Source organism: Mustelus asterias, chromosome 10 (genome assembly GCF_964213995.1).
Source record: "Mustelus asterias chromosome 10, sMusAst1.hap1.1, whole genome shotgun sequence".
NCBI lineage: Eukaryota > Metazoa > Chordata > Chondrichthyes > Carcharhiniformes > Triakidae > Mustelus > Mustelus asterias.
This window is the reverse complement of record NC_135810.1, coordinates 100,472,679-100,494,906: the sequence shown is the minus strand read 5'-3', so window position 1 is coordinate 100,494,906 and position 22,228 is coordinate 100,472,679. Positions and strand designations below refer to the sequence as shown.

The 22,228-nt window shown below is 43.8% G+C and overlaps 1 protein-coding gene across 1 annotated transcript in view; it reads right to left on the bottom strand.

Annotated features, from left to right (window-relative positions):
• The window catches only part of cog6 (component of oligomeric golgi complex 6), a 148,488-nt gene extending 126,734 nt beyond the window's left edge, over window positions 1–21,754 (bottom strand). The window contains exons 1-3 of the mRNA XM_078222309.1: window positions 21,548–21,754; window positions 8,345–8,488; window positions 3,699–3,770 (exon numbers count right to left, since the gene is read on the bottom strand). Coding sequence (XP_078078435.1) covers window positions 3,699–3,770; window positions 8,345–8,488; window positions 21,548–21,685 — 354 coding nt within the window. The 5' untranslated portion in view covers window positions 21,686–21,754. The remainder of the gene's footprint in view (window positions 1–3,698; window positions 3,771–8,344; window positions 8,489–21,547) is intronic.
• Window positions 21,755–22,228: the final 474 nt, after the last annotated feature.

The following is a 22,228-nucleotide window of genomic DNA, read 5'->3' as shown; positions in this document are numbered from 1 at the left end:
TTTGTACAGGTCACACCTGCTCCTAAAGAGGTCCCAATGGTCCAGGAACCTGAATCCTTGCCCCCTGCTCCAGTCCCTCAGCCACGCATTCATCCTCCACCTCACTCCATTCCTGCTCTCACTTTCCCGTGGCACAGGCAGCAATCCTGAGATTACTACCTTTGCGTTCCTCCTTCCCAACTGTCTACCTAACTCCCTATATTCTCTTTTCATGACCCCTTCCCTCTTCCTATGTCAGCAGTACCAATATGTACCACGACCTCTGGCTCCTCTCCCTCCCACCTCAGGATATCTGGGACGCGATCAGAGACATCCCAGATCCCGGCACCAGGGAGGCAGACCACCATCCGAAACTCCCATCTGCCTCCGCAAAAACGCCTGTCCGACCCCCTTACTGTTGAGTCCCCGATTAATACTGCCTTCCTCCTCCTTTCCTTAGCCCTCTGAGTTACAGGGCCGGACTCTGCTCCAGAGACACGGCCACTGCTGCTTCCCCCCAGATGGGCTGCCCCCCCAGCAGTACTCAGACAGGAGTACTTATTGTGAAGGGGCACATCCACCGGGGTGCTCTCTATCACCTGAGCTTTCCCCTTCCTGGACGTTACCCACTTGTCTGCCTCCCGTGGCCCTGGTGTTGATAGCGCCTGCTGCTGATAGCGCCTGTCCATTATCTCATTTTCCCTGTGCCAAGTTAGGGCTGTGCTGAGATGGACACTCGCACTCTGTTAAGGGGGTCTTCGAAGTGTTCCTTCCAGCGGGTGCTGACTGTCTCTCCTTTCTTGGCCAGCAGTGGGGTAGGGCCATGAGTGCTTGGGCCATAGGTGGTCTTGATTGTGCTAAAGAAATCTCACGTGTCATGGTTGTCACCTGACTGCTGGATCTCCTGCACTTTCTCCACCCACCATCTGCACTTTAGGTCACAGATATTTTGTTGGACATCAGCCTTCAGCCGTCTGTAGAGCTGCTTTCTTGCTCTCGAATTGGGTTGCTGTTTCAGGTTCAGAAAAGCCTTGCAGGAAAGGCTTATCAGCTCCCGAATCTCTCTGTTGATATCAGCAAACCAGTCTTGGTGTTTCCTGCTCAAGTGGGCGGCACGGTGGCACAGTGGTTAACACTGCTGCTTCACAGCGCCAGGGACCCGGGTTCAATTCCGGCCTCAGGTCACTGTCTGTGTGGAGTTTGCACATTCTCCCCATGTCTGCGTGGGTTTCCTCTGGGTGCTCTGGTTTCCTCCCACAGTCCAAAGATGTGCGGGTTGGGTTGATTGGCCATGCTAAATTGACCCTAGTGTTAGGGGATTAGAAGGGTAACTATGTGGAGTAACAGAAATAGGGCCTGGTTGAGATTGTGATCAGTGCAGGCTCGATGGCCGAATGGCCTCCTTTTGCACTATAGGGATTCTATGATTCTGAGTGACGAAGCGCCCCTCTGCAGGTGCTGATTATGGAGGCCTTGAGGGCAGACCACACACCGTGGACTCTGTACATCTCTGAGTCACCAGGAGACATCAGGTTGGCAGTGAGGTGCTAGCTGAATAGTGCTCTCTTATCAGGGTCTTTGAGTGCCTCAGCATTGATTTTCCTGCGGCACTGTTTCTGTTGCCATTGTTGCTGTTGCCATTGTTGCTTTGGAGCTGTATTGATGTTGATCAGAGCGGATTCGACAGTGGTCTGACCAGTAGTTGTTGGCTCCTGTCACAGTGATGTGGGTGATATGCATGTCCTTGCTGTCACTCGCTTGGATGATGATGTTATCAAGCAGGTGCCAGTGCTTAGAGCGAGGGTGTTGCCATGAGGCAACTGGTGTAATCAGCAAGTTTGCGGATGACACAAAGATGGCTGGACTTGCGGATAGCGAAGAGCATTGTTGGGCAATACAGCAGGATATAGATAGGCTGGAAAATTGGGCAGAGAGGTGGCAGATGGAGTTTAATCCGGATAAATGCGAAGTGATGCATTTTGGAAGAAGTAATGTAGGGAGGAGTTATACAATAAATGGCAGAGTCATCAGGAGTATAGAAACACAGAGGGACCTAGGTGTGCAAGTCCACAAATCCTTGAAGGTGGCAACACAGGTGGAGAAGGTGGTGAAGAAGGCATATGGTATGCTTGCCTTTATAGGACGGGGTATAGAGTATAAAAGCTGGAGTCTGATGATGCAGCTGTATAGAACGTTGGTTAGGCCACATTTGGAGTACTGCGTCCAGTTCTGGTCGCCGCACTACCAGAAGGATGTGGAGGCGTTAGAGAGAGTGCAGAGAAGGTTTACCAGGATGTTGCCTGGTATGGAGGGTCTTAGCTATGAGGAGAGATTGGGTAAACTGGGGTTGTTCTCCCTGGAAAGACGGAGAATGAGGGGAGATCTAATAGAGGTGTACAAGATTATGAAGGGGATAGATAGGGTGAACGGTGGGAAGCTCTTTCCCAGATCAGAAGTGACGTTCACGAGGGGTCACGGGCTCAAGGTGAGAGGGGCGAAGTATAACTCAGATATTAGAGGGATGTTTTTTTTACACAGAGGGTGGTGGGGGCCTGGAATGCGCTGCCAAGTAGGGTGGTGGAGGCAGGCACGCTGACATCGTTTAAGACTTACCTGGATAGTCACATGAGCAGCCTGGGAATGGAGGGATACAAACGATTGGTCTAGTTGGACCAAGGAGCGGCATAGGCTTGGAGGGCCAAAGGGCCTGTTTCCTGTGCTGTACTGTTCTTTGTTCTTTGAGGCCTTGTACTTGTCTCTCAGACTGAACCACTCAGAAAAGCTATATTGGTCAACAAAGTGCACATTTCCAAATCACAGGGGCATTGTTTTCTCGTAGCTCTTAGTGGTCTGGGAGACACACAAATATATACACTGGAGAGTTTCCAAAGCATCAAGGCCCTAAGGCATTAAATGGCAATTAAAAATTTAGAATTAATATTCAAATTATCTTACTACCTATGCATTAATGTTGCAGTTTGGTTGCCTGCCACGATGTTGTCAGATGGTTAGCATTGTTTAAGTTTCCTTCATGTTCAGATCCCTCAATGGCCTGCCACTGTCTATCTCTGTCATGTCCTCCAGCTTTACAACCCTTCAAGAACTCCACGTTCCTTCAGTTCTAGGATTTCTTGTAGCCCTCAGTTCCTTCACCCCATCATTAAGTAGTTGCAGGCCTCAAGTTTTGGAATTCTCTCTCTAAATCTGTCCATTTCTCCACCTCCTTTAAGACACCCATTAAACACTATCTCTTTACCATGCTTTTGGACATTTGCTGCCTTATCTGGCTCATATCAATTTGTGTCTGATTACACACCTCTAAAGGGTCTCAGGATGTCTTATTCTGTGAAAAATGCTACATAAATGCAACCTTTAGCCAATGTGAAACAATAAAATTTCAAGTAAAGAAAATACTCTGAATCCTGTCTGAAATGTAAATCATATTTAGTCACAAAACGCTCCTCCAAAGCAGATGGAATCCAATGTTAGTAGGCTGGCAGAGAATGATCTCCTGCTTTAAGGTCATCAGAGTCTTGCACAAGTCACAAGGTAATGGCAATCATCTGCCAATCCTAACCCAACTCACAAAATGCAAAAGCATATATATCACATGAAATTAGAAAAGTCAACAGTAGTAAGTGTTTATTAGTGCGCTGTGTCATATCAATTCAACCATGTTCCATGCAGACTGTGAGAGGTATGGGCTTTTTACACCTTACCTTTAAACGGCTGGTCATATCCTGGCAGCAAGCACTCATTGCTTGAACGTCTTCATGAACGCCCTCCAGTTCCTAGGAGAGTGAAATCAACATGCCATTTAGATAATAACATCAAAAATACTGCAGATGTTGGAAATCTGAAATGAAAACAGAAAAAACTGGAATAACTCAGCAGGTCTGGCGGCAACTGCGACTCAGTTCCGAAGTAGTCATATGGGACTGGAAATGTTGAGTGGAATTTTCCGTCCGTGCTTGCCCCAAAATCGGAAAATCCCGCCCAAGGTCAATGGACCTTTGCATGATCCAGCCCACCCTCCCACCTCCCTCACTACGATTCCCGTGGCAGGCAGAACGGGAAAATCCCCCCCCGTTAATTCTGATTCTCTCTCAACAGATGCTGCCAGACCTGCCATTTTACTTAGCTGCCATAATGGAGAAGCACTAACATGATAGGATTTAATTTTCTGTTCAAAATAAAATTATACTTTGGTTAATGGCATAACTGGTTTAAAAAGTATTGTGCTGTTGTCAAGATAAGATGGAGGACAATGCCTTCCCATAGAGGATAAGGAAAGATTGGATGGAAACCCATCACAAAGAGCAGATTCAGCAGAGGTCTCGAAAATCACATTGCCTGCTGGTGGTGCCTGGCTGACTGAAACCAAAAACAACCACCTACATTTGTACAACATTATTCAAGTAATTAAGTAACTTAAGGTACTGCACAGAGACAAAAGCAAAGGCTGATTGATAGTTGCAGACTTAGTAGAAGTGGCCAAATTATGACTGGAGTGGTAGGATTTGAGGAGGCTTTTGAAGATATTGAGAGAAGTAGCAAGGTAGGGGGATATACAGCACAGTGATGGTGAAAACAAAACTGCTGCATAACCCTCCTGCAAGATTCAAGATAATTAGAAAAGCAAGTTATGTTCAATCCCTCTACTCCCAGTACAACTGCATGAAAACAGGTACAGAAATATTTTTACATTCAAATGTGATGAGATACACCAAACATGAAGCCTTGTTCTGTTCATTATGAGATATTAATCAGAGTAAGATTACCAATAAAACCACAAACACCAAGGGGGCGATTCCCCCCCCCCACCCCAAAAAAAGGACGGGAAAACAGGAGATTTTCCTGCATGTTTTTTTGGGTGCACTTAGTTCGATGAATCTCTGGCACTCTGCTCCAGAGTGCCTCAGGGAGACTCACGCCGGTAAGTGGGGAGGCAGGACCTCATCCCGCTTGAGAGGCCGGCAGCATAGTGCTCAGCGGGCCACTGCGCATGCGCCGATCTGTCAGTGGATGGACGCCAGTCATCAGTCCTGCTACAGTCACCCCGCTGATATCTTCCAGCCCACGTCATTACTCGAGAAACGCAGCGGATTGGGAGAATTGCCTCCAAATATACAAACTTTAAATAACTTCTGCCAATCCTGGCCTCAGGGTCATTGGAATTTTCTTTGATTCCACAACTTCCCAATTAAATTTCAGAGAAGTCACTGCACCATGTCAACAGTGAGGACACTTTCTGAAGACAATCCTGGGAAACTGGGTTAAGGATTGGAGTGGTCTTCACATTTATGGCTAGGAAATCTATTTAAAGTCTAAGTCAATAAAACACTAAATATGTCAGCAACACAATGTCTAATGTTGCCTCCCTTTCTACTATCTAATGCACCCTCTTTAGAAGAAAACATTAGAAATTCCTAATCAAACATGTTTATATATGGCTCATAAAGAGTGTTAATTGAAGATAACAAGCTCACTGTATCAAAGCAAATACCGGGGCAGCATGGTGGCACAGTGGTTAGCACTACTGTCTCACAGCGCCAGGGACCCGGGTTCAATTCCCGGCTTGGGTCACTGTCTGTGTGGAGTGTCTGCATGGGTTTCCTCTGGGTGCTCCAGTTTGCTCCCACAGTCCAAAGGTGTGCGGGTTAGGTGGATTGGCCATGCTAAATAGCCCCTTCGTGTTAGAGGGCTAGCTAGGGTGTATGTGTGGGGTTATGGGGATAGGGCCTGGGTGGGATTGTGGTTGGTGCAGACTCGATGGGCCAATTGGCCTCCTGCACTGTAGGGATTTATGTGCTAGTTTAAAACTAAACATTTTAACATTAATGAAAATTCAACTCTACAGTTTGGGTTTGTATAGGTGACCAGTCCACATGCGCAACTAAGGACAGAATGGCTATAATCTCGATAATGCTACTATGAACTGATAAATCACAGTTAAGCCAAAATATACACTAGAGGAAAGTAAAACATGTTGTGATCAGTATTTGGTGATTCCATTTGCAAATTCTCTGGACAAAGCTATTGGTTCTGGTAAAAGAAAAATATATTGTCATCTAATTCTCAAGGATTCTAAACTGAAAAGAGAAATATTAAGAAAAATATTTAAGGCATAAAATATTCTGTATTCTGTATAAGCTTTCTGCATATAAAACTATTCTTAAAGAAGAGGAGTCTCAACATTATCTTTCATTCTTCCTACAGATAAAAAGACTGGGTCACCTTATATGCTTTCTTTATATTAAGGGCCACGGTAGGTAGGTCACTAGCTTGTGCGTAACAAACATTAGCTAATCAAGTTTTCTGAAACAGGGGGAGCATAACTTTCAGCAAAAGGTTTGGAAAAAGATTTTAACTGGTTGCTCTCAGCTGCACAGAGTGATTTAAGAGTGATCTGTAAGTAATAATGGAGACACCACTCTCGCAGTCCAGAGATCTAACAAGTTACATTTTTTTTTAAAACAACCTAAAGGCTAGGACATATAACAGATGTGTAGAAATTATGGTCACATTTGGAGTGCAGTTAAAGTGTCTATTTTAAGTGACTTGTTTTCCGATAAAACTGAAGTTATAAATCTGGATTCAATGTGGAGTCAATATGCAGTCAGATCAGGCCCTGATTGTGGAATTACAACACAACTGGAGCAGTGGTGCAAAGCAATCTTGCTCTGTATAGACCCAACAACTGTAATGTAACTATAGCCTAATGGTCATTGTGAATATGAGATTTTATAAGATGACGACTGCAATGCTACATCATCCACTCCTTGCGAGTCCAGGACTGTTCCGTATCCCTTTTTTTACTTGCTAACTTTGGACTCAATTCTCACTTCTAATCTGTATGGATGTGTTTTATCATTTCTTCCTTGCCATTTAGTAGTTAATAAACTCACTCTAACTTTAACTCAAGAAAGCCCGGTTACATTTGTTCCTTTTAAAACATTGGGTCTGAGATAGGGTACCTGCAAAAGGCACCCTTTTAGATTAAGTCCTGTTGTTTTTATCAGAGGGGGTTGGATAAAGACAGGGAGCCTGTTTATCCTTCCTCATCCACGTTTGTAACCATTTGGAGGTAATTCAGCTGGATGGTGACAAATCAAGGGGTCTCACCTGCATCAACAACTTTGTGGGACCTCACCTCGGGGGTGGTCATAACTTCTCACAATTCCAGATTATTAGCCCAGTTATGTTTCTACTGTTACCCCTGTTTCAGCAAACTCGATTAGCTAATGTTTGTTAACTCGCCCGCTTAACATAATCATTATGTTATCATATCAGATAGGGCCAAGGAAGCTTCAGGTATTATTCATGGAATAATGTCTGCGTTCTCAGGTGACATTAAAGATTAAATGGTATTATACAAGGAAGGCCAGGGGAATTCTCCCACCGGTGCAGCACGGTGGCACAGTGGTTAGCACTGCTGCCTCACAGCACCAGGGACCTGGGTTCAATTCCCGGCTTGGGGTCACTGTCTTTGCGGAGTCTGCACATTCTCCCCGTGTCTGCTTGGGTTTCCTCTGGATGCTCCGGTTTCCTCCAACAGTCCGAAAGATGTGCTGGTTAGGTGCATTGGCCACGGTAAAATTCTCCTTCAGTGTACCCGAACATGCGCCGGAGTGTGCGACTAGGGGATTTTCACAATAACTTCATTGCAGTGTTAATGTAAGCCGACTTGTGACACTAATTAACAAATAAATAAATAAAGTGGTGCTCTGGCCAAACTTTATCCTTCTGCCAACATCTCCAACTGATTCGTCCATTCATAAATTTCTTATTGCTTGTCAGATCTTACTCTGCACAAATTGTATGCCCCATTTCTGTAGCTACAATAGTCTCTAAAGGCAGCTCATTGGCTGTCATGAAGGGCACCATATTAATGCAAGGTGTTTCTTTGCTTTGTGCAAGAAAAATCCACATTATTGCTTCAAAGTACATCAAGGTAGTGGAGGACATAAATTGGTGAAAAGTATGTTTAGAATCAATGTGCAGAGTCCCCCACCCAAGGTTTCTTATGTTCTCCATTGCGATTACCTAGATTTAAAAAATACAAAGTTCAAGGCTGGCCATGTTATCTCTTCCCCCTCTCTACCAAGATGAAGAATAACCACTTCAGCAGACGTTTCATGCAGCAACCTTCTTGAAAGCTAGCAAATCCTCCCTAATGAATAGAGGCGTGTTTAATTTTTGTTACGTACATACATGCAAAACGCAACCTTTTGTCATCAGTTTGCTCCGATTTCTTTTTAGTTTTTCTTCCAAAAAGAGGACCTTCAATTCTAATCTAAATATCATCAATCAACACTTCACAAGCCGTAAGTCCTCTTCAATGTAAGAGATGTTTGACACATACCTCTTTGACGTCTTTGAACACACGTACAAATTCTTCATTAATGGACAAGCTACGCCGCTCTATGTCTCCTCGCAGATTTCTCCTGGTACGCAAGCTATTCTCAGTGAAGAATACAGATAAGGCTTTAAGAGCTTCCAACATGTCCTGTGAATTGAAAAGGTATATTTTGTAACTTAATAGGAAATGCACTGCACTGAGACTATACACTTTTTAAAACATTTTTTAAATTACATTTTGAAGAGCTGATTACTTTGCCTTTACTGTCCTTGCAATGGGGAACAATGTTAAAACTATTGTAAAGCAGAATGATTATGTAACATGGGGCTTTGGACTTGCATTTAAAGCGAGTAGTATAATGAACCACAAGTAATATGCACAGCATTCATAGGATGATAGGTCTCAACACATTAGGTTCTTATACACTCAATGCTGCACATTTTGTTATTTCTTAAATTAAATTCTAGGTTCTCATTAATGCTACATTTAAATAAATAAAGCTGCAGTAAAAAGAATTCTCAGTAACACAGATTCTAGCAGTGTAGTGCATCTCTGTATAAAGCAAGGGCTTTACAAGAAGCTAATTTCCAAGAATTTGGGACACGTCTGTAAGAAGCTTCATGCCAAGAATACATTTCTGCCAGATTAAGTCCCTTTGAGAAATTAGATCGAGGAAATCCTTAGAGAAACAAGAACTGTCATGAATCACTGGCAAATTAGCAGTTACTGGGAAATTCCTTCAAGAAACTGGAGCCCCAATGAATCACTGTGACAAATGAAAGTATTACAGGGAACCAATGTATTTTATTGAAAATGGGTAATAAGGATTTCAAGGCTTTATTGATTGTTGGGTTAATGGATGTTTCTTCTTCTGTAACAGTGTTAAGTCTAGTTAAATGCCTAGCTGCTTCAAACACAACAATCCCAATATCTCAATGAGTATATATGGTACCTGTGGTGTACAGGTCAAGACAGTTGTGGGCGAGGCCCCTGGGTTGTCTTGCATTGGTTGAAATCTGGCAGAAATGTATTCTTGGCATGAATGTAAGCTGATACAGTGAGTTCTTGCCATCGATCTCTAGGAAGTGATCCTTGCTGGCAGCAAACCTGTTCGGACAAGATCAGACTCAGGTATGCTAACCCCTATTGAATAACCTGCTGACATTTACCGTCAATGTCTCAAACATGAGTAGTTGCAGGTACCAGAGGTACCAGACAGCAGCGTGTACCAAACACAAGTCAACATCTCAGAGAGGAATCGTTGTTGGCCAGGGTGGGGTGCAATTGAGGGCAAAGTTATGAAAAGCATGCAACAATACTGTCAGTATTGTTCACATTTTTTGTATATTTCAGTGAAACCAGTATAAATTTCAGCCCCAAAAATGAATCATATTGAGAAACCCAAGTAACTTACATGGCAAAACGTTCAACAAACACTCTGAAACCATGGACACTTGCAAATTACGAACAGCTTTAAATGCACAGGACGCAGCCTGTCATAAAGCTACTGTATCTTGAACATTCAGTGAATTGAGGTCTACATAGAAAATAGGAGCAGGAGAAGACCAATCGGCCCTTTGAGCTTGTGCTGCCATTTATTCTCATCATGGCTGATCATCCAACTCAATAGCCTGATCCCGCCTTCCCCGCATATTCTTTGATCCCCTTCCCCTCAAGTGCTTTATCTAACTGCTTCTTGAAAACATGCAATGTTTTGGCCTCAATGCTCCTGCTTGAAGCTGGCTTCCTTTCTGGCGTAAAATTCTCTGGAGGTCAGTGTATACTGTCTAGTGCAATGTGGCAGCATGTTTTGTGAAAGAGACATCTTTTGTGAAATAGGAAGTTTTTTTTTTAAACCTGGCATATACTCAGCAGCAGAGACACTGCCCCATCTCCAGAGTTGGGAGGCATGGTGGCACAGTGGTTCACACTGCTGCCTCACAGAGGCAGGGACCTGGGTTCAATTCCCAGTTTGGGTCACTGTCTGTGCGGAGTTTGCACGTGCTCCACGTGTCTGTGTGGGTTTCCTCCGGGTGCTCCAGTTTCCTCCCACAGTCCGAAGATATGCGGATTAGGTGGATTGGTCATGCTAAATTGCCCTTTAGTGTCAGAGGGACTAGCTAGGGTAAATGCATGGGGTTATGAGGATAGGGCTTGGGTGGGATTGTAGTTGGTGCAGACTCGATGGGATGAATGGCCTCCTTCTGTACTATAGGATTCCATGATTCCATCTATGAATGCATCTGCAGTTCTAACCCAGCATTGGCGAGGTTTCTATGCTACAATGGATGCTGAGCAAAGTAGTCCCCATTTTACTGATGTTGACAGCACAAACAATGCTCACTTTGAAACTAAAGACATCTGCAAAACAATGATGACCGGTTCCTAAAGTGTCCGTAATGTATAGGTTTCACTGTACTTACAGTTTGAAGTTTAGACGAGGGTACAATTGAAGCTTGAATAACAGTTATAGCATTTTGGGCCAGGGAGAGATAGGAAAAATCAGGTAGCCTTCCTCTTCCTGATCACTATTCAATGCTCCCAGGTGAAAAATGAACTTGTGAGCAGGATTAGACATGGTTTGAATGTTTTCCAGCGGAGAAATGCCAACACTCCCTATCTTGACTTACACAAGAAGAATGGCCAGTGGAAAGAAGTATCAAAGGATTGCCAATGTTTTTGGAATCATGCAACAGCAGGAGTCAGTGCACACATTTGGAAAGGGAGATAAAATAACTAAGAAGTAACCGTGCCAAATCTGCTGAAAATGCGCTCTATTTCAGCAGGAAAGAGCAGCTCAAATTGAATGAAAAGGATTGTGATGGGTTTGAAGTATGCTATTGAAAGTTTTAAAATGCAAGAACTTTTGCCCCTTGCAATTGTGATGAATTACCGCCCAGAAAAATAAAACTATTATTGAAGTCAAATTTTCTTTCTCAGGAAGTTGCTCATTTCTCCAGCTCCACCGTGCATCAAGATTAATAGATAAGATTAAGAGGTACCAAGAACAAGTAAATGCATGTCGGCACCACAGGACTTCAAAAAGCCAACTGCTTCTTCTGCTTCAAAGTACATCTAAAAGTTTGAGACCCAATTCCACGGATCTATCAAGAGTCTGCTCCTGTTGGAAATATATTCCCTTTAATTTTCTTCCTTTAGCTATCTCCATGGTAACAACACATCGTGCAGTACAGTTTGACGGGTGGCACAGGCCCTCCGATACCTTTGTCAAGAATTTGTTCTTCTGGGGAGCAAGGGTACTCAATCACTGTGGCCATTCCAGGTAAATTTGACCATCTCTCACACAGCACTATCAGAAGCAATAATCTCGACTCATTTTAGTACGGCTAAAACTAATTGCAGAGTTCTCAGCGCTGCCTAGCTGGAATCAACTGACTCAGCCTGTTTGGATCTTGCAAGTGCTCTAGTTTCCTCCTACAACCCAAAGATGTGCAGGTTCAGTGGACTGGCCATGCCAAATTGCCCCTTAGTGTCCCAAGATGTGTAGGTTAGGGGAATAACAGGGTAAATGCATGGGGTTACGGGGATAGGGCTGGGGTGGGCCTGGGGAAGATGCTCTGTCAGACAGTCGATGTAGACCCGATGGCTGAATGGTCTCTTTCTGCACAATAGGGATTCTATGGATTTTACTACCCATACAAAATAGGTGGGTTAAGAGCATGGTGCACTTATCCATGAATCATTCAAGAACCGTGCGGGTGCCACGGCGGCACAGTGGTTAGCACGGCTGTCTCACAGCGCCAGGGATCCGAGTTCAATTCCCGGCTTGGGTCACTGCCTGTGTGGAGTTTGCACATTCTTCCTGTGTCTGCATGGGTTTCCTCCGGGTGCTCCGGTTTCCTCCCACAGTCCAAAGATCTGTGGGTTAGGTGGATTGGTCATGCTAAATTGCCCTCTAGTGTCAGGGGAGCAAGCTAGGGTAAGTGCTTGGGGTTATGGGGATAGGGCTTGAGCGGGATTGTGGTCACTGCAGACTCGATGGGCCAAATGGCCTCCTTCTGCATTGTAGGATTCTATGAACCCTTACAGAATTTCACTTATGTCTCTTGCTTGGTATTTTTAAAAGTTATTATTTAAGTTAGAATTAAGGGCCAGTCACTGAGAACAATCTGATAATATCAGAAACTCAAAACATTAAGCACAAACAGCTTTAGAAACATAAAAAAATCAAGTTGTTAAAAATCTTCAAAGCCATGTGAGAGTACAAGTAGTGGACATGCAACACTGGTCAGAACATGCTCGCTGGTGCACTGTTACAAATTTCACTGGTCTCATAATTTTACAATCTACTGACGTATGAACATTATAACAGATTGGATTAGCTTTGGACAACAGGATGCCTGAGAATACCATGCACATTGCTCTCATGGCGGTCCCTTCCATCTGGCTTCTTTCTCAAGATTATTGCTTTCCACATACTTTGTTCATTCCACCATTCCCTTCCATCTGGTTCTCCCTCCTGCACAACATGCATTCCCTCACCTGCAGCTACAGGCTGTTTTCTCAATGTCATCCTGTTTTCCAATCAACCAAACTACTGAACGGCCGACTGGTACATTTGCTTACATGTCACCAGTTAAAATGAACAAAAGCATTCATGCTACCATCAAAACTATCAGATTAGTTACGTAGTTAAATTAGCACTCATATTTTATTCTGAACAGGAATAAATGTATGATCTAACAGAAAGACAGTAATGCATATTCAATATCCTTTCCCTTAACAGCAGAAGTCGCATTTAAGAGAAAAAAACCATGTGCCATGGGAATATATTTTAGTTGCTAATAAAACACGACCTTCCCCAAGTACTATGATGCTTCAACTTTGATGTCAGCACACACTTTCTCCAGCATTAATTGGCAAAATGCACAAGAAAAGTTAATCTTGAGGAGCTGCCATCAAGTTTGCTGGAAAAAACTTTGTACAAGAATGCTGACATGAAAATTATTTGCACAACAATTATGTGCGAGTAGATTAAAAATATTTGCAATATCCTTTTAGTAGTATTAATTCCGCACAGCAAAGCAGAGAAAAGGGAGGAGCTCAGAAAATACGTTAACAATGAAAATTACAGCACAGGAACAGGCCCTTCGGCCCTCCAAACCTGCACCAACCATGCTGCCCGTGTGAACTAAAACCCCCTACCTTTCCAGGGACCATATCCCTCTATCCCCATCCTATTCATGTATTTGTTCAGACACCCCTTAAAGGTCACTATCGTATCTGCTTCCACTACCTCCCCCGGCGGCAAGTTCCAGGCATCCACCACTCCCTGTGTAAAAAACATTGACTGTGATCTGGCCTGTCTAGGGTCAATGCTGTTTCTAGTTTACTTTTAAAAGCAAAGAAAATATAATTCTTATCTCTCCAACAGACTCAGCAAAGAACAAATGCCCACAAACTTTGGTGCACTCTCCCTTTGCAGGCCCAGTGTGAGCCAGGTTCTCTGACTGCCTACGACACACTAAAAAAACAGACTCAATATTAGATCAATTACTGTGGTACACTCCAAATAACTTCAAGATTAGGATCAGGGAGAGTGGAAGTCACTATCCTATAAAACTGTCTCTTTACTTCAGACGAGGCAACAGTAATCATTAGTTTCTTAATTAAACATTATTGAACCTTATCCTACTGTGCCCCGTGCTTGGCATTGTTGTTCATCTATGTGAGAGATGTGAAACCTGCTTTATGGGGGGAAGAATCTTAACATGTTTAAAACATATAAAATATATTCCATGTTTCAATATCAAGGTGCACAGTTTGAGCACTTAACACCCAGGCCCTCTTCACCTAGGGAGGATGGTGGCATTGTGATTAGGCCCCTTGACTAGTGATCCAGAGGCCTAAGGCCCTAGGGACACAAGTTCAAATTCCACTACGGCAGCTGGTAATAAATAGATAAATAAATCTGGAATATAAAGCTAGTGACAATGACAACTATCATTGATTGTTGTCAAAACCTATCTAGTTCACTGGTGTCCTTCAGGGAAGGAAATCTGCCATCCTTACCCAGAGCCACAGCAATGTGGTTGACTCTTAACTGCCCTCCGAAATGGCCTGGCAAGCCACTCAGTTGTACCAAATCATTACAGAAATGCCAAAAAGGAAGCAAACCAGATCAACCATCTGGTATCGGCTTAGGCACCTGCAATGGCAACTGGTACCCTGCTGCAAAAATCTTTTTTACTTGGTTTGTGCCAAAATTGGGAGAGCTGTCCCATAGACTAGACAAGTACTAGCTGGCCTTGCTAGTGATACCCACAACTCATTAAAGAACCCAGGCATATTTTTTCTAACTTAAATCAGCAGTGACATGATTGCCTAAACCATGCTGTACTGAATTCAACTAACTATAAAACATAAATATTGTCATTACATGCCACATAAAAAACCTCCTCAACAAAGATCTTTTTTTCCATCTGCATACAAAGTTCCCGGTATCATAGGAACACAAGCAGGACATTCAACCCCTCAAGCCTACTCCACATTTCACTAAGATCATAACTGATCCGTATCCCTAACTCCATCCAGTCAACTTGGCTCCCTTAATATTCTTGGTTAGCAAAAATCTATCAATCACAGATTTAAAATTATTGAGTTAGCGTCGACTGCTTTCTCTACAAGAGAATTCCACACTTACAAATCCATGTCTGCTCTCTCGAATCAGCTCAAATTTCTTGAAGTACTCAGTCACTCAGCCATTAATTATAGATTCCAGTAACTACTTATTAGAGGCTCGTAAGAATCTTTAATTGCCTCTATTGACTTAATATATCAAAGCTGTCAATACTGAAGTGTCAGGAGTGACATTTATGTCAAGAGTGATAGATATTGAAAACCCATTTAAACAGGTGAGTAACGTCTTTGGTCACTATGTTTTCCAAATGTGCTCAAACGACACAGAAGAAAGTCATTCGGCCCATTGAGTTCCTGAGGCATGTTGTGGAACAATTTACTCAGTCTTGTTTTCCTATTCTATCACTGCAAGTTCATTTTCTTCATGTGCCCAACTAATTTCCTTTTGAAATTATTGATCCTGTACACTTTTACCATCCTCATAGACAACAATTCCCAAGTCATTAACACTCATTGCATGAAAAACCCCTTTTTCACATCCCGCTGCATCTCTTGCCCAAAACTTTACATCTGTGCCCCCTAGTCCTCGTACAATCAGCTAATGGGAACAGCTTTTCTCTGCCCACCTTGTCTAAACTTATTATCTTGTACACCTCAATCAAACATCCCCTCAATCTCCTTTGTTCCAAGGAGAGCAACCCAGCTTCCCCAGTCTTGTAGCTAGGATCCCTCATCCCTGGGATTGTTCTGATAAATCTCCTTTGCACCCTCTGACGGATCCTAACATCCTTCCTAAAGTGACCAGAACACATCCTAACCATAGCGTTATAAAAGTTCATCATGACTTCCCTACCGTTGTACCTAATACTCTATTTATAAAACCCAAGGTCCAAAAATTACTTCCTCAATATGTCCTTGCCACCTTCAAAGACCCTAACCCTAATCCAAACCCTATTCCTCACTATTTGCCACATCTCCAACTTTGGTATCAGAAATTTTACTCTGGACTCCAATCTCCAATTCATGTATATATATCGAACAAGCAGTGAAAGACAAATAATGATTGGGATAATTTTCAAGTCCACAATATCACCAATCTATTGTTGTCACTTGGTAGTACAAAGCTTGACGACTGCTGAAAAAAAAAAGACATTCTGTGGAAGCTTTTTGTTTTGTCCTCATCAAGACAGGAGCAAGAATGCCAAAGCTCAAAGGGAGCAACAATTTATATTGCATGATAAAAAGGATTATTGCTCGCTGTGTATCGCGCATACTCATGAATGGGCAGAAGGCTGCCTTGTTCAGATCTGAAAGTTTTCTAAGAACAGGATGCTGCCATTTATCCAAAAAGACCTTCTACTTACCACACAAATGAGTATTGCGGCAAATGATTTTCAATACTGGCATGATGCCATGCATGCAGGTCGTACATCCAAACGATGGTGGGTTGTCTCAAACAGCACATCCCAGTGGCTGTTCACAATTGGCAGAGTACTGACCATATTCAACCAACGCATGTTTACAAAACTCAGAACAGAAGGTTTAATATTCATTGTAATTCTGTGACTGGACAGCACTTGCTGATACAATCTCGAGTGTGCTAAGGATTATGCTGACAACAAATCTAAGATCAATCACGTTTGCAATGTTGCTCACTTATGCTTGTTAGAAGTTACATGTATTCACACGCAGGGACCTGTCCTCTGCGGGCGAAAGGAACATGTCTAAGCATTGTGCCTTCTTTGAATTAAACAAAAACCTGGGGAGAATAGTTCACTTGTGCATTATCCATGGTGACCTCTTGACTAACCAAAGTTGACTTGTCAGCCAATCTGCACCCTTTTCTCATGGAGTATAAACTGTTGCTCCCTAGTATCCAGATGAGTGCAAAATAAAAGCTTCAACAGGATATCTCTATTTTCAGCAACATACTACAGTTCTTGCACATTTCCTTACAGATGTGTCCCCCTGCATCCCACCATTCCCAACCCCCCCCGACCCGTCCACCCGCCTTTCACTATTTGGAAGCATTTACCATACCGCCAGTAGTTTCATAATATTTCTGTCACCTCTCAACTCTAACCAGATGGATTCTGTCCTTGCCACCTCAAAGACATTCTCTCTTTCCAGTATTACAATGTCTTCCCATTTTGTACCTCTCTATTTTTTCTGAACACATTGTATCTCTGTATGTTAAGTAACCTAACCTTTTTTATCTACGTTTTCGTTGTTGCTAATACATTGCATTCCCACAAGACAACTTGCGCTTCCACCAATATCGGAGGAAATTTTCACCAACACATTTACAAAGTTTCTACAGATACGTCAACAGCTTGTATTTAGTTAGCACCTTTTGGAAAATAGGTACAGAGGAGCAGGGTTAGGCCATACAGCCCATCAAGCCTGCTCTGCTATTAAATATGATCATGCCTGATCATCTATCTGAACTCCATTTTTCTGTATTATCCCTAAACTGTTTGATGTAATTAATATCTAGAAATCTATTGATTTCTGTATTGAACACACTTAACGATCGAGCCTCCATAGCCCTCTGCGGTAGAAAATTCCAAAGATTCACCTCCCTCTGAATTAAGCAATTCCTCCTCATTTCAGTCCTAAACGGCCTGCTTCGTATTCTGAGACTGTCCCTCCCAGTTCTAAAACCCCCCTCCCCTGCCCGGCCAGGGAAAACATCTTTATGCATCTACCCTGTGTTGCCTTTTAAGAATTTGTGCAAGTTTCAAATTACCACCTCTCATTCTTCTAAGTTGTAGAGAAGCCCCGTCTCCTCAATCTCCCCTCATAAGAGTGTTCCACCATCCCAGGAATTAACAAGGGAAGAAAAATCAACACCAAGCCATAGAAGGAGCTGGTACTGGAGTGATGAAAAATTTGGTCAAAGAGGTGGGATTTTAAGTAACATATTTATGGAGATGGAGAGGCGGGGGTTTTCAAAGGGAATCTAAGAGTGTGAGGCCTAAGCACAGAAATACAATTACTAACTGTGGAACATTGGCATATTGGCATGCACATAATTAAAGGAATGGAGAGATGTTGGAGGGATGGCTGGTGTAGGACTGAGGTCTAAGGAAGTTTTGGAGGAAAATGTAACTGGTTTGATTAGTAAGTTTGCGGACGACACAAAGGTTGGTGGATTTGCGGATAGCGATGTGGACCATCAGAGGATACAGCAGGATATAGATCGGTTGGAGACTTGGGCAGAGAGATGGCAGATGGAGTTTAATCCGGACAAATGTGAGGTAATGCATTTTGGAAGGTCTAATACAGATAGGAAATATACAGTAAATGGCAGAACACTTGAGTATTGATAGGCAGAGGGATCTGGGTGTAGAGGTACACTGGTCACTGAAAGTGGCAATGCAAGTGGAGAAGGTAGTCAAGAAGGCATACGGCATGCTTGCCTTCATCGGCCGGGGCATTGAGTGTAAAAATTGGCAAGTCATGTTGCAGCTTTATAGAACCTTAGTTAGACCGCACTTGGAATATAGTGTTCAATTCTGGTCGCCACGCTACCAGAAGGATGTGGAGACTTTGGAGAGGGGACAGAAAAGATTTACCAGGATGTTGCCTGGTGTGTAGGGCATTAGCTATGCGAGATTGGAAAAATTTGGTTTGTTCTCAGTAGAACGATGGAGGTTGAGGGGCGACGAAATAGAAGTCTACAAGATTATGAGGGGCATGGACAGAGTGGACAGTCAGAAGCTTTTTCCCAGGGTGGAAGAGTCAATTACTAGGGGGCATAGGTTTAAGGTGCAAGGGGCAAAGTTTAAAGGAGATGTACAAGGCAAGTTTTTTTACACAGAGGGTGGTGGGTGCCTGGAACTCGCTGCCAGGGGAGGTAGTGGAAGCAGATAAGATAGTGACTTTTAAGGGGTGTCTTGACAAATACATGAATAGAATGGGAATAGAGGGATACGGTCCCCGGAAGGGTAGGGGGTTTTAGTTCAGATGAGCAGCATGTTCGGTGCAGGCTTGGAGGGCCGAAGGGCCTGTTCCTGTGCTGTAATTTTCTTTGTTCTTTTTTGGATGAGCAAGGCCATAGTCCAGGCTGAGGTTTATACTGGGTAGAGGGTGGAAGATGATCCGGAAGTGACAACAGTTGAGAGTTTCAGTAACAGATGTATTGGACAGGGACAGAGTCAGTGTCCGGTGATATTATGGAGAGAGATGTAGACAGTTCCCTTGACAAAGAAGATATGGGACTAAAAACTCAATCAGGATCAAGAAGGATAACAAGTTTGTGATCAGTTGGGTTCAGCATGAGGACAGTAGCCAGGGTTGGAGTTAAAGTTGGTGGCAAAAGTATGGAGTTTGTGGAGGAGGCCAAAGACAATGGGGAGAATTCTCCCATCCCACCCACCAGAGGAATTGTAGTGGGCGCAGACCATGAAAAGGTCCATTGACCAAGGCGAGATTCTCTGGTTTTGAGGCGAGCGCGGCCAGAGAATCCCACCCAATGGCTTCAATCTTCCCAACGTTTGGGTGTCAGAGATTGTGGCTCATTCCAAACTCTGATAATATTTCAAACAAACGGTCTCACAAACCAGACAATTGGGGGGTGGCAGGGGTAGATCTGGGTATCAATACCAAGCCTGTAAAAACTGACCCCAATTCTGCAGACGATGTCATTGAGAACCAGCACGTTAATGAGGAATAAAAGGATACAAAGATGTATTATAGCATAGGGCCAGGAAGAGAAGCCATTTCTAGAGAACTCTGAATACAATCAGGGGAAGAAACTGATCGGAGAGGTTCAAACTTGATATCGAGAGAAAGTATAGATTTGGGTAGCAAGTTTAAAGTCCTCGGAAATTATGTCTATATTAAATATAGAGTGACAGTAAGCAATAACAGATACATTAAGGGCATTTAGTGACAGAGGTTTGATGAAGAGGGGTGCTGGGCAGTACCTGAATAGAGGGAATCAGAGTTTTCAAGGAACAGGTGGTGCATTTTATTGGCTAAGTGAGTTCAAAAAAGTCATTGGGGAAAATAGGAAATAAATTAGAGTAGCAAAATCATATTTAGGGCCTGAGGAGAACAGCACAAGCAGCCAAACAAACATTCCCAATCATATTAGCAAAAATCATCCACAAGCTCCTTTTTGTAGAGGTGCAAGGATGAAGTAGAAACATAGAAAACTACAGCACAAAACAGGCCCTTCGGCCCCACAAGTTGTGCCGAACATATCCCTACCTTTTAGGCCTACCTATAACCCTCCATCCTATTAAGTCCCATGTACTCATCCAGGAGTCTCTTAAAAGACCCTACTGAGTTTGCCTCCACCACCACTGACGGCAGCCGATTCCACTCGCCCACCACCCTCTGAGTGAAAAACTTCCCCCTAACATTTCCCCTGTACCTATACCCCAGCACCAAGTAGCAGAAAGAGAAAGCAGTGAATGGTGGAGAAACTATGCCATCTGCTCTCTAGAGCGGTCCTGAACTAGTAAGTAGTTTTGAGGTGTGATGGTGCTTGATATGATTAAGTGATGGGTATCTGAACCATGTGTGCACCAGACATGCTCAAGTCTTCACCCTGTAACTTAGGAGGGAGGGGGGTCATCCATTCTGGGTGTAGGACATTGGTAACCAAAGGAACTCGAGATGTAAACAACATCTATAACCAACGATAATCAACCAATTTGCAGAGCAAGACACATCGTTGGCCTATTTAAGTATTGGAGCTGCACCTTTTCTTTCACATTGACATATCCATGCAAATAACATTGACAAAATCCTGGAGCAAGATTATCACTCCTATTCTCAGGCTCTCTATATTGGGCAGCGCGGTGGCACAGTGGTTATCACTGCTGTCTCACAGCGCCAGGAACCCGGGTTCAATTCCAACCTCGGGTCACTCTGTGTGGAGTTTGCACGTTCGTCCCATGCCTGCGTGGGTTTTCTCCGGGTGCTCCGGTTTCCTCCCACAGTCCAAAGATGTGCGGGTTAGGTTGATTGATTATGCTAAATTGACCCTAGTGTCAGGGAGATTAGCAGGGTAAATATGTGGGGTTACAGGAATAGGGCCTGGGTGGGATTGTGGTTGGTGCAGACTCAATGGGCCGAATGGCCTTCTTCTGCACTGTAGGGATTCTATGAAACGATTGTTTACAACTGCAATGTAATTAGAGACTTTGAAGCTTCCATTCGGTGAACAAGCGGTTAACATTGCTGCCTCACAGGGACCAGGGTTCAATTCCCAGCTTGGGTCACTGTCTGTGCGGAGTTTGCATATTCTCCCTGCGTGCGTTTCCTCCGGGTGCTCCAGTTTCCTCCCACAGTCTGAAAGACGTGTTGGTTAGTTGCACTGGCTGTGCTAAAATTCTCCCTCAGTGCCGGAGTGTGGCGACTAGGGGATTTTCACAGTAACTTCATTGCAGTGTTAATGTAAGCCTTACTTGTGACAATAATAAAAAATTTTAAATTAAAGAAACTGTTTTGTTTTATAGCTTATTTCCCTTCCCACATAATTCTCACTGAATAGATCATGGATGTGATGCTTTAGTAGAGTGAAGCTGCTCACAGGTCAGTCCACTGACAGCAGGTACACTGACAGGAGGCTCACTGACTGACAGCTCCCACCTTGTCATTGTCCAGCCGGGTCTCCAGGATTTTATTCAGCTTCCTGGCCAGCGGGTTATTGTTGCTCTGCGTGGCCCCCCCTCCGCCGACCCCCGTCTCCGGGATCGGAACCGGTGCCTCCACTCTGCAGTCAGCCATTTCCCAGGAAAGCCTGCCTCACACTCCCCCCAGCGCAGAGGGCCACCTCAGCCGGAAGGCACGCAGATTAAAGCAGCCCGGCGGCCAGTGGCTGCTGCACAATGGTTCCGGGAGTAGGGGAAGGCAGTGAGTGTGACACACACAATCCACATAACACAAACTGTCTGCATTCACTGACAGCATTTGTGTCAATGATCCACTGTGTGCCAGTAAAATAAGGGTCAGAAATCAATCTGGATTACTAGTGGGGTTTAAAGGTGGAATATGGGGGGGGGGGGGGCGGGGGGCTACATTCAGGATTACCAATCCTCCAGCATTAGCCTGGAGTCTCCAGGAATTACAGATCAATCCCCAAGACACTTTTCTGTATGTGCAGCTCTGGAGAAACATTATCGTAGAATTCCTACAGTGTAGAAAGAGGCCATTCAGCCCATCGAGCCTGCACTGACAACAATCCCACCCAGGTCCTATCCCCGCAACCCCACATATTTACCCTGCTAGATTCCCTCACACTAAGAGGCAGTTAAGCGTGGCCAATCAGCC